At 40.5% G+C, this 17,189-nt stretch overlaps 1 protein-coding gene across 6 annotated transcripts in view; it reads left to right on the top strand.

The window, feature by feature from the left end:
* Positions 1–17,189, top strand: part of AGAP1 (ArfGAP with GTPase domain, ankyrin repeat and PH domain 1) — a 1,748,840-nt gene that overhangs the window by 1,396,167 nt on the left and 335,484 nt on the right. For all 6 annotated transcript variants that reach the window (XM_033947219.1, XM_033947222.1, XM_033947220.1 and 3 more), the window contains one exon: positions 4,697–4,919. In XM_033947219.1, the coding sequence (XP_033803110.1) occupies positions 4,697–4,919 (223 nt within the window). The remainder of the gene's footprint in view (positions 1–4,696; positions 4,920–17,189) is intronic.

The raw sequence follows: 17,189 nt of genomic DNA, 5'->3' as shown, positions 1-17,189 counted from the left end.
ACAGCAATTGAGAGAGGACTGAAAATTGTATACCACATTTTTTACTCCATAAGATGCACCTGACCATAAGACGCACCCACCTCTAGAGGAGGAAAAACCAAGAAAAAAAAATTCTGAACCCTGTCCCCCCTCTGGTGGTCTAGTGGGTAGGCCAGGACAGGGTACATCTAGTGGTGGGCATGTCTAATGGTAGGCAGCCCCAAGCCAGCCTTCCCCCAGCCAGCCCCAAACCAGCGAGCCAGCCCCAGGCTAGCCAGCCAGCTCCAGGCCAACCAGCCAGCCAGCCCCAGGCAAGCCCCCCCATACCTTTTTTAAATTATTCCCAGCAACTCTAGCCGGCTTCTCTCCCTCCCTGCCTGCCGTGGCAGCCTTCGCTTTTCCAGGCTCCTCATTTCCCAGCCAACGGCAAAACAAATCAGCAGCGCGGACATCAGGAGCAAGCTTTACGCTTTTCTGCTCGGCCTTCACTGCTTTCCAAATGCTGCTGTAAGTTCTCGCAAGCCCATGAGATCCTTCGGCAGCCATTCAGAAAGCAGCGGGGGGCCGAGCGGGAGAGTGTAAAGATTGTTCCTGACGTCCGCGCTGCTGATCTATTTTACTGCTGGCAGGGAAATAAGACAGGGGCGCTGGACCACCAGGTAAAAAAGGGGGAACGGCGACGGTGAGGACGGACAGGGGGGGGATTTTTTTTAAAAAGGTGGTGCGGTGGGTGGGTTTAAAAAGGTGGTGCAGCGGCAGCAGGTGGGTGGGTTTAGAAAGGTGTTGCAGCGGCAGCGGGTTTTACAATGGTACGGGGGGAGGGTAACAAAATTTGTACCTTTACTTCATAAGATGCACTGAGATTTCCACCCACTTTTGAGATAAATAAATAGGTAGGAATGTTCATAGTCTTAGAGCAACAATGTGGAATAGAGAATAAGTGGGTTGGGAGTCATCCAATGGAAAATTTAAGTTGGGTCATTCTGTTTGAGGAAGAAGAGCATATTTAGGAGCTTTCTGAAGTGCATGTAAGAAGTTGATGTGCTGACCAGTTGGCTCTATTAGGGATATTTGGAGGCTGTTTGATAGGGCATGAGTCTGTTGATGCATTCTTTAATTGAGGGGAAGACGAAGAATGATTGAGGTCGAGTAGATAGTCCGGGCCTGGTGAATGTGAACTGATTAGTAAGGTAGTTGGGCAGTAGACCATACAGAGCTTTGTAGAAGAAACATCCAAATTTTGAAAAGTACTCAGCTCTCCCAACTAGTACAGCCTGATTTCCAATTTGAATCGATTCCTTTTTAAAAAAAAAAAATAAAAAATTGGCCTCCCGATTTGGTGACCGACCCTCCTCCCCGTGCCTTCTGCTGCCGCTCCTGCTTTAGGGGACAAGGGGGAAGGTCAATCGGGAAATGCAAAATACCGCAATAAAAATTATATTTCATGCTAAAAAATACAATCATGTTTCCCCCCCTCTTGCGCAAAGCACATTGAACACAGAATTAGTTATAAAATTCTATTACTTAAATTCAAGACACGTAAAAGTAACCAACCTGAATTTATCAATAGTTTACTAATCCCCTATTGTCCATCTAAAACACTTCTCTCTCTGTCTCAAAATCTTCTCACAGTCCCATCCCTCAAGTACATAAAAACAATAAGATCCAATAATTTTGCAGGGACTGCACCATCCCTTTGGAATTTTATTCCTAATTATCTTCGTGAAAAATTATCTCTGCTTCATTTTAAAACAAAGCTGAAAACATTTTTGTTCAAAGATGCATTTGATACTTAATTGCCCTTATAAGGGCTGCACAGACGCCAACAGCAGAAGGCATCATCTTTCCCTTCCCGGTCTTTTCTCTCCCTAATTGTACTCTTTTCTTAAAATATTGTAGTTCCTACCCTTCTTTCCATTTGTTTCCGTTTGTCTTTGTCTGAGTATGTTACGTATATATATATATTTATTATTATTTTTTTTTTAATTATTTGTTTATTTAAATGTTAGGTATATTTTAATTGTCAACTGCAAACCCTATTTTTATTGTACATCGCTCAGAAGTCTGATTGAGCGGTATAAATTTTTTTTTAATAAACTTGAAACTATCTTCCGGCGTCCCCCCTGGCCTCCCGCTCTTACCTTAAGATAATACGGCAGCCTATAGAAAGGATCGCTGGTGCTGTAGCGATCTTTGCAGGCTGTCGTCGTCATCAGGATCAAGTTCCCTCTGTCGTGGTCCTGCCCCTCCTCTGACGTCATGTGCAGGATCGCGGCAGATTGAATATGCTCCTGAGGACGACGGCAGCCTGTAAGAATTGCTACAACACCAGCGATCCTCTCTTCAGGCTGCCGTATTATGTTAAGGTAAGATCAGGAGGCCGGGTGGGAAGCTGGGGGAACATGCAGGCCTTTGGGGAGGGGGGGCAGGCCTTCGGGGAGAGCAGGCCTTCAAGGGGAGCAATAATTAGCTGAAACTTCAGGAGGCCAGGGGGGAAGCTGGGGTAACATGCAGGCCTTTGGGAGGGTCCAGGCCTTCAGGAGGGGAGGCCCTGGCATAGATGTTCTATACCAGGGAGGGAGGGAGGGAAGGAGTGTGTTAAAAGAGTTGTTCTATACCAGACTGGGTGGGGAGGGAAAAAATAATGGGTCTAAAAACAAAGGAGAGGGAGAGAAATGGTAGACAGTGGGATTTAGGGAGGGAAGGAACAGAAAGGGAAAGAAGTTGGACATAAGGAATGGTGTAGAGGGAGGTTAGAGATACTGGTTAGTAGGGTAGTTGGGAAGAGAAAGGGAGAGGTGGTGGGGAAGGAGGGAGAGATGCTGGATGAAAGGGTAGTTGAGAAAAGGTGAGATGGTGGATCTGGGGATGGTAGGGTCCATTGCTACAGCTGCGGGGATGGAGATGAAAAAAAGGAAAGATGCCAGACCTTCAGAGAAGGGGAGGACAGATGGAAGATGGATGGTTAGCACGAAAAAAGAAGGAGACCTTGGCAAGCAAGTTATCAGACGACAAACCTGAGCCTGGGACCAACATGATTTGAATAATGACCAGACAACAAAAGGTAGAAAAAATAATTTTATTTTCTGTTTTGTAATTACAATATGTCAGATTTGAAATGTGTATCCTTCCAGCGCTGGTGTTAGACCGCAAATGTGAGCTAGGATTTAACAGAGAGAGGAAAAGCACCAGTGTGGGTAGGAGCGGGTGAAAGGGGTGAAGAGGATATAAAATAAACCCACTACGGTATTTGAAAAAAGCACCCAGTTGGACAGGAAAATCAAATCGAAAAATCGATTCAATAGGCTGAATCAAATCAAATCAAAATTTTTTTCCTGAATCGGGCAGCACTACTCCCAACCATCCCAACATTTACTATTTAAAATGATTTAACATAAAGAAAATTTAACAACACAATTAAACTAGTAGCAAACTATATATAAAAGTAGCAAATTATATATAAAATTGCTATTCATTGATATGTTCACTGCAGATATTAGCATACATTTTATCAAGATAATTATCCAGGCTGTTTATCATACTGTGCTTCCTGTTACACAATCAGCCACCAAAGGCCTGAGCAACAGTATTGACCATAAGCCAGGTGGTTTCTAGTAGCTTATTCAATTCAAATGGCCCAGCAATCAAGAAAGCACATGTTCTGGTTGCTATAAAATGGATCCTAGATGGAATAGATAGCTATTGTGATCCCTCTGAACTTGACCAAACCTATGAATTCTCAAAATAATAGTCAAATAATGTGGGGCATCATGCTTTAATGCTCTCTGAATCTGAGTCAAAATTTTAGATGTGTGGTGTATCCGTGTATGCTTTCATCTTTGTATTGAATGCTGGCATATGTGTAAATGAGCACTTATGTGTATGTGTGTCATGTTAAAGGCACCATATAAATTTAATTCTAAACTCTTCGCTTATTCATACAGTTAATTGGTGGAGCTGAATTAACATTCTTTTACAATGTACACATACTTAAGCAGTCTGTTGTTTTGGGAATGGTCTGAAAGGTCAATTGATAGCACTGTGAAGATCTTTTCCCATTTTGAATTATGCATTTTTCTTGGGTGGGATGAGAGGTACTTTACAGATAGCATTATACTTCACAAAAAGATTTGTGCTGCCTGCTTATATAAACATTTCATCTATGTCCCAAATAGAGATACTGTTTGAGAAAGAGCTTCATGCCCATAAGATCAAAGTGGAAGAGCACACTTCTTTCTAAGCTTATCATAAATTCCTTTACAATGACATAATTATCCTTCTCACTGAGCATCTATTAGAGTTAGTGACTTCAAGAAATTATGATTTTGAGTCCTATACCATACCATTGGGGGTTTCACATTGTAGGCCAAATATAATAAGTATTTTTCTCATAGACATAAATTGACTAAAACTGTTTAATATATTGCATACTATTATTTTAATAAAGGATTTTTGTGCTTATTCAGAGCTATTCATTAAGCATAATGGCCAGTTTCATTTTGTTTGATGACTCCACTATTAAGAGCAATTAAATTTACCAAAATAACAGAAAAATGTAAAATAAGATTTTGTTGACTTGCTGCCACTATAGATAAATGAAAAATCCTAGATATTCTATTTTTTTTTTTTTTTTTTAAATCTTTGGCAGACACTCTATATTGTGTGAGCATTTGTAGAAATCTATGATGTTTCCTTGCAATTCTCTGTATTTCCACAGACCCAGACTGGGCCAGTTTGAATCTGGGAGCTCTCATGTGCATTGAATGTTCTGGGATTCATCGGAACCTTGGCACACATTTGTCCCGTGTCCGTTCACTGGACTTGGATGACTGGCCTCTGGAGCTAATAAAAGTGATGTCATCCATAGGGAATGATTTAGCAAACAGCATTTGGGAGGGAAATAGCCAAGGGCGTGTAAAACCCTCAGCTGACTCAACAAGGTAAGCCTTTTTAGGAAACAAGTAAACATGGATTACATAATGAGGTAAACCTGAAAATGTTCTGTCAAAATCAAAACAATTTGCCGATTCAAATTGAGTCATTTTCTTAAAAAATCGGTCTTTCCAACCCTTCTCCCAGCATACCTTTGGGCCTCCTAAAGCAGGAGCAGCAGCGCTCTGGCAGCAAAAAGCCTGTCCTAAGCGCTGCCTCTTGATGGCCATCCATGGCCACTGCTGCTCCTGCTTTAGGAGGCTTGATGTCAAAGCTCATGGTGATGGTGGTGGTGTAGGGAAGTGCTGCATAAGCACCAGTGCTGTGGGTACCCTCGGCTCTATGGGTTTAGGGGGTTCCCTGAAGGCCGGCATTCCCTTCTCCCCATCATCGTCCAGCTTCCCCCTGGCCTCCCGGTCTTACTTTCAAAACTAATTATGGACTGCAGAGGATCCCCGGTGATGTAGCGATTCTAGCATGCTGATGTCGGACTCCGCTGCACGTTCCCTCTGCCATGGTCCATCCCAGACCAAAACAGGACATGATGTCAGAGGAGGGGCGGGACCGCAGCAGAGGGAACATGCAGCAGAGTCCGATGGCAGCCTGCTGGAATTGCTACATCACCAGCGATCCTCTACAAGCCATAATTAGTTTTGAAAGTAAGACCAGGAGGCCATGGGGAAGCCGGACGACAGTGGAGAGAAGGGGAGAAACATGCTGGCCTTCGAGGGAACCCCTGGTATAGCTATTAGAAGTATACAGAGGGAGGGGTCCAAAGAGAGGGGCATATACCAGACTGAAGGAGAAGAAATAATGAGTCTTAAAACAGAAGAGAGGGAGAGAGATTGTGGACAATGGAATGGAAGGAGGAAAAGAAAGGGAGAAAAGTTGAACCCAAGGGATGGTGTGGAGGGAGGGGGGATGGAAATACTGGATTGGGGAAGTGGTCATTAAAGAAATGCTGGACTGCGAGAATGGAGACAAAAAAGGAGAGGTGCCAGACCTCCGGGAGAGGGAAGGGAAACAGAAAGGGAGGACAGAGATGGAAGATGGATGGTGAGCATGGAGAAAGAAGAAAACATCAAATGGGCAGGAGACCCTGGCAAGAGCCTGGGACCAACATGATTTGAATAATGACCAGACAACAAAAGGTAGAAAAAATAATTTTATTTTCTGTTTTGTGATTACAATACGTCAGATTTGAAATGTTTATCCTGCCGGAGCTAGTGTTAGACAGTGAATGTGAGCTAGGACCTAACAGAGAAAGGAAAAGTCTTTTTTGTTTATACCACAGTGCCAGTGTGAGTAGGAGAAGGCAAAGGGGGTGGGCTGGATGAAGAGGTTACAAAATAAATTTTCCAGGACGTTTGAAAAAAAACACCCAATTGGGCAGGAAAATTGAATCGAAAAATCAATTCAATAGGCTGAATTGAATCAAAAAAAATTTTCCCTGAATTGGGTAGCACTACACCACACCACTCTTAAGTTCTATTGAAAATTCGAGATTCTAGTAATCTGATATTGCCTGTTAAAAATGTAAAGAATTTTGAGAATTATCAAATCTTATGTAAGTTGGAGGTTCATTAAGTTGTTTTAATTCAAAATTTGCCTATTTAATAAATAAATTTTTCTATAGACCCATAAAAGGCAATTCTGTAACTAAGCATGATAACACATTCCTTTTGTGCATACAAATGCAGTAAATATTAGCATTTGCACATGTAAGTGTCCTAAAGTACTATTCTGTAAGGCCATACTGTTAAGTGGCATAGCAAGCAACTTCAAGGTGATCATGCAAATGGGCTACGCATACACGAGACATGGGTAGACCTCTCAGTTATGTGTGTAAGTTCATCTATAATAATAAAATGGTAAGCGCGCATGTGCACTCGTGCCGCGTGTTCCCTGATCTGTCGGGATGTGGCGGCACGAGTGTGCATGCGCTACACCAGCACTCGCAGAGCGTCAGCTGCCAGGAAGAGGGCTTTGAGACAAGACGGCTGTCGACGGAGGGCAGACACCGGGCCAGGACGGTCTGCAGATAGACGACTTGCTCCAGCTCGCGCCACCTTCAAAATTAAAAATAAATGGCCCCATACCGCCTCCCTGCTCGCGCAGACCTCCATCAAGGAAAAACAGCAGTACCGGCCGAAGTTTATTTTAAAGTTTAAAGCCGCTGCGGTAGTTCCTCTAATGAGCCACACCTGCGTCGTAGAAGGCTTCGACGCAGGCAGCAATAGTGCGAGGAGCCACCGCAGCGGCTTTAAACTTTAAAATAAACTTAGGCCGGTAGTGCTGTTTTTCCTTGATGGAGGACTGCGCGGGCTCTCCCAGAGCCTGGCCCGCTCCAAGATGCGCTCCTACGGCAGTACGGCTAGCGTGACGGCACCTCTGGCCGAGAGCTATGTGGAGCACCGGGTGGGCGACGGCGATACGCTGCAGGGCATCGCGCTCAAGTACGGAGTGACGGTAAGGCGCGTTAGGCCAAATACCCCACCCGGAGGCACTTCCCCTGCGGTGAGGGAGCCCTGTGGAAGTCTTGGACAGCACACCTTCAAATTATTGACAGCGGTATTTTGAAGGGCTACAGAGGCTTCCTAGAGCTCTACAAAGACACCGAAGTGGCCTGTTAATAGAGAGAGATGCTGGCTTTGCCTGTGGGTTTTAGTTTATTTAAAATGCTTATAAATAGTCTTCCAGGGTAACTACAAAGGTAGAAGTAGACTTGGTTACCCAAGTGATCACCTCCCCCCAACCCCCCTCCCTCACAAAAAGGCTGGTGTTAACTTTTGTCAGATCAATCTGTTTCTTGAAACATAGCCTTTCAATAGCAGGAGTCATATGCCTCAGATGCAGGAATGTCAGAGCTAATTTGCTTTAGTTAGGTTGGGGGAAGAAAAACAGACCAGTGGCTGGATAACTGGGGGCAAAACTTTTCTCTGAAAATGTACCAAATTTGATGTGGTTAAAGCTGCTGCCTCAGCACTGTGAGGTTCTAGAGAATGATATGGTGACAGAATTTGTCCCCATCCCTGCAGATAACCGCAATAAACCATCTGCATTCTTTCAGGAGAGAGGGAAGAATCAAGAGTATGAATGGACACAACCACTGACCCTCAAGCCTTGCATTGAAGAATGCTGGTGTAAAAGGACTGAAGTTGAGATAAACACTAAAGAATGGCATGGGATGGTTTCCCACGGTTATGTGTAGGGACGGTGGCAGCGACGGATTCTGTCACCGTGTCATTCTATAGAACCTCACAGTGCTGAGGCAGAGAGAAAGAATGACAGACGGGGCCAGAGAGACAGACAGAAAGAAAGACATACATCTATTCTAGCACCCGTTAATGTAACGGGCTTCAAGACTAGTAATACTATAATTTATGTACACCCCTTGCCTCATTTTCGTGCATGCTGTGATTCCAGGTACATAAGGAATGCTAATAAAAGTGTTACACTAATATTTTATAATGGAATGTGGATGCAAAATTTAGTTATAGAATAGGCTGTTGCCACATGGCATCAGATCACCTAAAAAGATGCTCCCAGTTATAGAATTGCTACCATTGTGTGATATAGAGAACCAGTTTTCAAAGATGAAAATACTCATAGAATACCTCTTTCTAAAGCCACTGGGCAGCCAGTGCTCTTGAGATCTCTTTCTCCACAGATAACAAAATATGCAAGGAAGAGAACACGGCAAGTTTAAGTTTTGAAATTTACTTAAGATAGCCCTTCCTCCATCATGCTTTTTCCCCTTGGGCAAAATATATACATTTAAAAAGTACATTTAAAACCAGAGATAGAGCAGCTTTTAGTCTAGAAACTGGGGGAAGGCTGGCAGTCGCCCAAAAGAGCACGATTCAGAACAAAGTATCTTTAAAATATATCACCATAATAGGGGAGATAGGGCATTCTGTTAGCAAGGTTGCAGTAGAGACCACAGTAGACCAGGTGTCTGACATTGGTGCCAGGCAAAATGGTAGACACTATTAAAAGAACAAAATGTCGGAACATATACTGTACATAAGCACAGATTAGTAAGACCTAGCCAACGTGGATTTAGTCAAGGGAAATCTAACCTCACCAATCTACTACATTTCCTAGAAGGAGTGAATAAAGTGGATAAAGGTGAGCCAGTTGATGCTGTGTATTTTGATTTTCAAAAAGCATTTGACAAAATACCTCATGAAATACTTCTGAGGAAATTAGAAAGTAATAGAATAGGAGGTAATGTCCTGTTATGGATTAAGAACTCCATTACCCTCCCATTCACCTATACCCCTAGCCCTATCCACCCTCTGATCCTTCTCGCTCCTACATACACATCTAGTTCCATCAAACTTCTGCTCCGTTCCTCTCCTATTTACCCACACTCCCTAGACCCTTCCACCCTATGAGCCTTCTTCCACCCATGCACCCCTAGCCCCACCAACCTTCTGCTACGTTCCCCTACTTTCCATCCACAGCCTCATTCAGCTTCTGCTCTATTCCCCTTCCTTCCACTGACAACCCCTAGCTCTATCCATCATCTGCTCTATTCCTCTCCTCTCCATACACAACCTTAGCCCCATCAACCTTCTGTTCCATTCCCCTCCACCCATCCCCTCATCCATCTGCTACATTTATTTATTCATTCATTCAATTTATTAGCCCATCCTCCCAAAGGAGCTCAGAGCAGGTTACAGATAACATAACATAACATCGTACTTCTTAACCGCGTAACCATAAGTTCTATGCAGTTTACAAAAGATTTTTTAAAAATTAAGAACAATTTAAGGATGACTATAGAGAAATTATTTGAACAAGTATTTTGAAAAGAGATAGGTTTTCAGTTGAGCTCTGAAATGTTTGTTAAGAATGGGCTTCAAGCAATAATAATTGTAATTCTTTATTATGTGAAGCCGCTTGGAATGCTAGAATATGGTCATGAAATTTCTTACTTTTACAACCCTATATTGATGGAAAGGTAAACAGGGCATGAGATTTCCTACTATATTTATAAGATGGTAAAGAAAATCTGTTAAACTTATCTCTGGAGGAATAGATAATTATACTCTGTGATGACCTCGTTTTGGTGATAACACTAAAAACACAGGTTATAAGGTCTGAGCACTTCACATTCTAATAAGAGTATTATTCATATAGTATTTATTTCCTATAAGAGCTGTGATTATTGAAATTGCCAAAGAAAATCTGTTAACCATGTAAGATGGAGCGGTTCCATATATAATCTTATAGCAAAAGCAATCTAACTTGAACAAAACATGAGCCTCCATTGGCAACCAATGCAGCTCACAATAAAATGGAGTTATATGATCGAACTTTTTAATACCATAGATCATTCTAATCGCTGTATTTTGGATCAGTATAAGTCTAGCCATGTCTTTCTTTGGAATTGTTAAGTATACAATATTGCAATAATCCAAAAGACTCAGTAACAGAGACTGTACCAACAGTTTAAAAGCAGAAAACTCAAAGAAGGGTCTAATGGTGCACAATTTCCATAGCATATAGTAACCCTTGCGTGTCACAGCATCTGTTTGTTTTTTCATGGTCAGATGCTGATCCAAAATGATTCCCAGTATTTTAATTGTTGGTTGGATTATATATAAGGTAGAATTTATATTAATCGATGGCTCGTGAGTTATCTTATGTGGCGACACGACAAAAACCTTCATCTTATCGGGGTTGAGCTTGAGTTTAAAGTCCTGCATCCAAGAGTTCATCAATTTCAACACAGACTCAATTTTATGAGAAACATGAGATAGAACTATACCACAAGGTATAACAATTGTGATATCATCAGCATAGCTGAACAGTTCTATACCTAGGTTACTTAAGCTGTAACCAGGGAGGAGAGATATACATTAAATAATGTGGGTGAAAGTGGGGAACCACTCAGGTTTTTCCAGTTAAAGGAAAACTGATTATCAAACTTAACCTGATATTGTCTGGATTCCAAGAATCCTTTAAACTACCAGATAACATTACCCTGTAGGCCAAAAGCATCCAAGAAAGCCAGTAATTTGATATGATCTACCAAATTGAAGGCGCTACTTAAGTCAAACTGAAGCACTAGTGCGCTGTTGCCCTTGCTCAATAAAGTATTTAAATGGTCTAGTAATGTAGCCCAAACTGTCTCAGTACTAAAATTGATTCTAAAACCTGAATGAGAATCGTGAAGTAGGAAGTGTTGCTCAAGATATTTAGTGAGCTAAATTTGAACAAGACCCTCCATGATTTTGACAAAAAAGGGAATGGATGCAATAGGTCCATAATTAGATGGTAATGAAATAGATTCTTTGATGTTTTTAATTATTGGCATGATAATTATATTACCTTCCTCATACAGAAATATTCCTGATTATAGGGAATTAGATAGCCATTTGAATAGTTTCAGTTTAAAGCATAGAGGGGCAGCTACCATAAGGTTGGGAGTGCAGGGTCTAGTAGACAGTAAGATTTAGCATATCTACAAAATAATTTAGAAAAGTCATCCCATTCTGGATTATCAAATGTAGACCAATGTAAATCGGCGCAAACTTCTTCTTCTATCATATTGAAATGATAGTCAATAATTTCTGAACAAGGCAAACAAGAAGATCTTAAACTAGAGACCTTAGAACAGAAGAAGTTCGCTAGGTCATCAGCAGATGGTAAAGGCAACCATGGAGATTGTGTTTTTTTAGTCACATTAAACACATTATTGACTAAGTGGAATCATTTTTTTACATTGGTACTAGTGTTTCCTACTTTATCTGAGTAATATACTTTTCATTTCTCTCTAAGGGCTCCTTATATGAAGCCACGTTAGCAGTTTAATGCGCGTAATAGCGCACGCTAATTTGCCGGCCGTGCTAGCTTACTACCGCCTCCTCTTGAGCAGGCGTTAGTTTTTTGGTTAGCGCGTGCTAAAAATGTGCGTGCGATAAAGCCGCTAACGCAGATTCGTAAAAGGAGCCCTTAGTAATGATTTATAATTTCTGACTTCCTTCCTCCATTTTTATCTATGGCTAATTTAGATTTTACTATATATTTACTACTAGGGAGAAGATTAATAGTACTCTGTGATGAAATAATATGCTAAAGTGCTGTTAAAGTGCCTTGTGCATATTACTTCAATGCCTGGTCCCCCGACCCAGGTTTCGTGTTCTTTGTCAGGAGGGGTCTAGGTTAAAGCAAACTACAATTAAAAACATTTCAAAATTAAAACCAATACATACTTACTATTGTAACTGAATCTCTCTAATCCATAGTTAAACTCGTCTTATATCATTGTAAGGCTAATAAACATACCTGCTCAGGCGAGCTAAATCGGGGAACGGCACCGGAAGAGAAACTGGCTGAAGCTGCCTAAACTCCCAGATTTAAATACATATGCACTCACTAACACTCCCACCTAACTAAAACTCTTTAATTTGAACAACGGAAATGACATTACACCCGAGGACAACACACATATATATTCAACCACTCGATTTCTGAATTTAAACCGTTAGGAGATAGCGTGTTCCAATTATAAATAAATCGTTGTTCTTTCTGTAATAAAAGTTTACAAATATCTCCTTCATATTGATTGATGTGTAGAAGCACAGTATATCTAAGGTCTAACAACAAATGATCCTCCCTCAACCAGTGATCTACCAGGGGGGCGGATACTCTGCCCCTGCGGATATTACTAAGATGTTCAACAATGCGTGTTTTAATTTTTCTACTAGTTTGACCAATGTACATTAAACCGCAGGGGCAGATCACGCAGTACACAACTCCCTGGGAATCACAGTTGGTGCCCGTAGTGAGATCAAATTTCTTCCCCTGTGACTTTGGAATGGATATGAAAGGTTGACACCATACATAACCACAAGTGCTACAATGACCGCAAGGTTTATGAGCAGACAATCTCTGTCTGCAATAAGCACCCCTCCTGTATCTAAGTTTTTCACCCAAGTTCCGAGCCCTCGTGAAGGCAAATTTAGGTTTATCCCTAAGTGAAGAATAATATTGAACTATGGGCCAATATTTTAGAATTATTTTCTTGATAGCATTGCTGTTATTAGTAAAAGGTAATACACACACCATATGTGGTTCATTATCCTTAACCGCTGGTCGCATAAGCCAAGAACGATGACAGTTCTTGGCTCGCTTCCAGGCCCTTTTGATAATTTTCTTAGGATATCCATGTTCAACAAATTTGTAATACATCTCAGTGGCTTGATTATTAAAATCAACTTCATCTGAACAGATACGGCTTATACGTAAAAATTGACCCACTGGAATGCTGTTCTTAAGAGAACGAGGGTGAAAGCTTTGATACTGGAGGAGGGCATTGCGATCAGATGGTTTTCTGTGTAGACTAGTGGAGATAGCTTTGTCCTGGATGTAAAGACTAATGTCCAAAAATGATAGATGAATCTTGTCCATCTTATACGTGAATTTAATGTTTGGATCCTTATGATTAATTTCTGTCAAAAACTCACCAAGCTCTTCCTCTCCAGCAGTCCACACAAAAAATACATCATCAATAAAACGCCTCCATCACCTTACATGACAGAAATGACTGGAACTGTATACAAACGTCTCCTCAAAGTTGGACATATAAAGGCAGGCAATGGTAGGAGCAACTGCTGCCCCCATTACTACCCCTTTAGTTTGTAAATAAAGGGTATTTTCAAACTTGAAATAATTGTTGAATATGATCACTTCTGCTAATTGTTTAAGAAAATGTTTTTTAGACTCTACAATATCCAGCTTAGAAGACACTAATTCAACTACTGCCAAAGCCGCCTGTTGGGGGACGTTTGTATACAGTGCCGTAACATCAGCTGTTACTAAAATGCTATCAGGCAAAGGTTGTTGGCACAGGCAATCAATAATCTGAAGAATATGTGACGAATCCCTAATATATGATTCAGCATATGGAACAAATTTTTTCAAATACCCATCAAGGTATTTGGATAATGGTTCCAATACTGAATCAATACCCACTACAATAGGGCGGCCAGGAGGATGAGTGCTGGATTTGTGTATTTTAGGAATAAAGTATATGTGTGGTGTCTTCGGGTAATTGTTGGTCAGGAAGCGAAATTCCTTAAAAGAAATCAATTCCTCATTCTTAGCTAATTGAATTAACTGATCTACTTTTTGTTTAATGGCATTAGTAGGATCTTCCAACAATACAGTATAATAAGCAGTATCATGTAATTGACTAAGGGCTTCTCTTTGATAATCCTTATAGTCCTGAATGACTATACCGGCCCCTTTGTCAGCTCTGAATAATTATAGTATAGTCATTTTGTAAATCCTGGATGATTTTAATTTGATCTGATGAAACATTAGAGCTACACCTATTGCTTTGAGCTTCCAAGATTTTAACATCTCTCAATACCAAACGTTCAAAGGTAGTAACTACTGGATCTGGGGGACCAGGGGGAAGCCAGGATGACTTACAAGTTAAACCCTCCGGTAAAGCACAATCATTCACAACTTCTGATCTATCTTGAAAAAATGCTTTAAGCTTCAATGATCTAAAAAAATCTGCTTAAACATGTATGCATATCGAAGCTATCGTATTTAATTCTTCCTCTTGTTTGTTAAGTTTTCTTGATGACAGATTAAATATTCCTTTATTTGGAGTAGAGACTATTTCTTGTGCTTGTTGGAACTTCTGGTTTCTATTCTGGATGATTCTTTCATCGAGGGTTCCACTGATGTGTAAAAAAGATTCAGATAAATTATTGAATCTTTGTGGTGCTGGAGGTTTTGATGAATTAGAAATCATATTCTCATTTTTTGACGATGAATCACTCATGGATAAAGAAAAACCTACTTTTTTAATATTCATATTTTTACGTTGTCGTTTGGTTTTAAAATTACAATTCATCCACGGGTACACATACCCCTTAGTAAAATCCATTTCATCCCTGCGGAACTTTTTAATTTTAAATTGTCGCTGTTCCGCTTTATATTTGTCCATAACGGAAATATGTTCTCCATATGACTTCTTGAAATCCTCATCAGGTTCCTGTTGTTTCATCTGATCCAACTTAGTCTTCAACTCAGTTTGTTGTGTTTCAATAATGGGGGCCAGAGCATCAATAGTGAGGAGCATGAGATCAATGGAGCATCTAGTTAAAGTTTCATTCCAGTATTTTATATACTCCACATTTTCTTGAAATCTCGGCTCCTTATAAAGTCTTAAGCCACGAGGAACTCTCATGGTGTGGCAGTATTCAACTAGCGTCACTGAATGAAGTTGATTTCTAATAAGTGCCTTGTGTAAGAGTTTAGTTTCTTCCCATGTGTTACCCAAATCGTGTTCACCAGTCTCGAATAAACGAGTACTAGACATCAAAGAGGAAATACGATCTTCAGTCAGGCCCGACTTCGATGACCACCCAAAAGTCGCCATTACTCCCTTATATTCTACTATATATTTACTACTAGGGAGAAGATTAATAGTACTCTGTGATGAAATAATAATAATCTTTATTGAATCATAGCTCTCTTTGAACTTTCAAACTTATATATTGAAAGCTAAACGCTTATTCTTTACAATAATACATTGATTCAGTTTCCAATAACGCTGAAACAGTTCATACGGCTAGATGTTAAGCCATATTTTCTTCTTCAAACTCCAGCCATCAAATATAAAATGGCGGGACAAATATAAAATTCAATAGCAGCGTTAATGGATTTGTGCAACTAGTGCAGTTAGTGTAAACAGTTGTAAAATGTGCTAAAGTGCTGTTAAAGTGCCTTGTGCATATTACTTCAATGCCTGGCCCCCCGACCCAGGTTTCGTGTTCTTCGTCAGGAGGGGTCTAGGTTAAAGCAAACTACAATTAAAAACATTTCAAAATTAAAACCAATACATACTTACTATTGTAACTGAATCTCTCTAATCCATAGTTAAACTCGTCTTATATCATTGTAAGGCTAATAGACATACCTGCTCAGGCGAGCTAAATCGGGGAACGGCACCGGAAGAGAAACTGGCTGAAGCTGCCTAAACTCCCAGATTTAAATACATATGCACTCACTAACACTCCCACCTAACTAAAACTCTTTAATTTGAACAACGGAAATGACGTTACACCCGAGGACAACACACATATATATTCAACCACTCGATTTCTGAATTTAAACCGTTAGGAGATAGCGTGTTCCAATTATAAATAAATCGTTGTTCTTTCTGTAATAAAAGTTTACAAATATCTCCTTCATGTTGATTGATGTGTAGAAGCACAGTATATCTAAGGTCTAACAACAAATGATCCTCCCTCAACCAGTGATCTACCAGGGGGGCGGATACTCTGCCCCTGCGGATATTACTAAGATATTTGTCCCGCCATTTTATATTTGATGGCTGGAGTTTGAAGAAGAAAATATGGCTTAACATCTAGCCGTATGAACTGTTTCAGCGTTATTGGAAACTGAATCAATGTAGTATTGTAAAGAATAAGCGTTTAGCTTTTAATATATAAGTTTGAAAGTTCAAAGAGAGCTGTGATTCAATAAAGATTAATTTAGATTTTAGCCATTTCTTCTCAAAGCGACTTACTATTCGTTTCATTTCTAATAACTCTGCATTGTACCATTTTTTAAAATCATCTGCTCGTCTCTTTAGAACATGTTTAGGTGCAATTTCATCTATAATAGTATTACATAAAGTTTTCCAATTAAATGGGAATTCATGAATATTGTCTTCCGGTAATAAATCAACTCGTTTCCAGAATTCAAGTGGGTTGGGTGATTTCCTGATAGGAATATCTTGTTTATAAGATTTCTTTGTTAAGTTATATTGCTTAATCCAATTTAATAGAAAATAATAAATGAAGGTGTTGGTGACCACCTATCATCTCTTAGCAGGATTTTTGGGGTAAGTTCAAATTTAGTAGTTAGTGAAACCAGATCGAGATGATGACCCTCAATATGTGTTTGTGATGGTTGAGGAAAAGAATATTCCAGGGAAGATAGAAAATAGAGAATGACACAGGGAAAAAATCTGTCCCCGTCACTGCCCCGTCCCCGGCCCACCATCCCCTTTACCGCCCCGTCACCACCATTCCCTTCACCGCCCCGTCACCGCCATCCCCTTCACCGCCCCGTCACCATCACTGCCATCCCATTCACTGCCCCGTCCCAGTCCCCGCAGCATCCATACAAGCCTCAGTACTGCAATATTTAGCTTATTCCTTCCTTATAAATCAAAGTCCTGGCTGCTGAACTAGAGAAAGAGATGTTCAGCTGGCAGGGCTTTGTTTATAAATTTTTAT

This window comes from Geotrypetes seraphini, chromosome 5 (assembly GCF_902459505.1).
Source record: "Geotrypetes seraphini chromosome 5, aGeoSer1.1, whole genome shotgun sequence".
NCBI lineage: Eukaryota > Metazoa > Chordata > Amphibia > Gymnophiona > Dermophiidae > Geotrypetes > Geotrypetes seraphini.
Note: the sequence above shows the minus strand (reverse complement) of the source record. Positions and strands in the feature narration are given on the sequence as shown.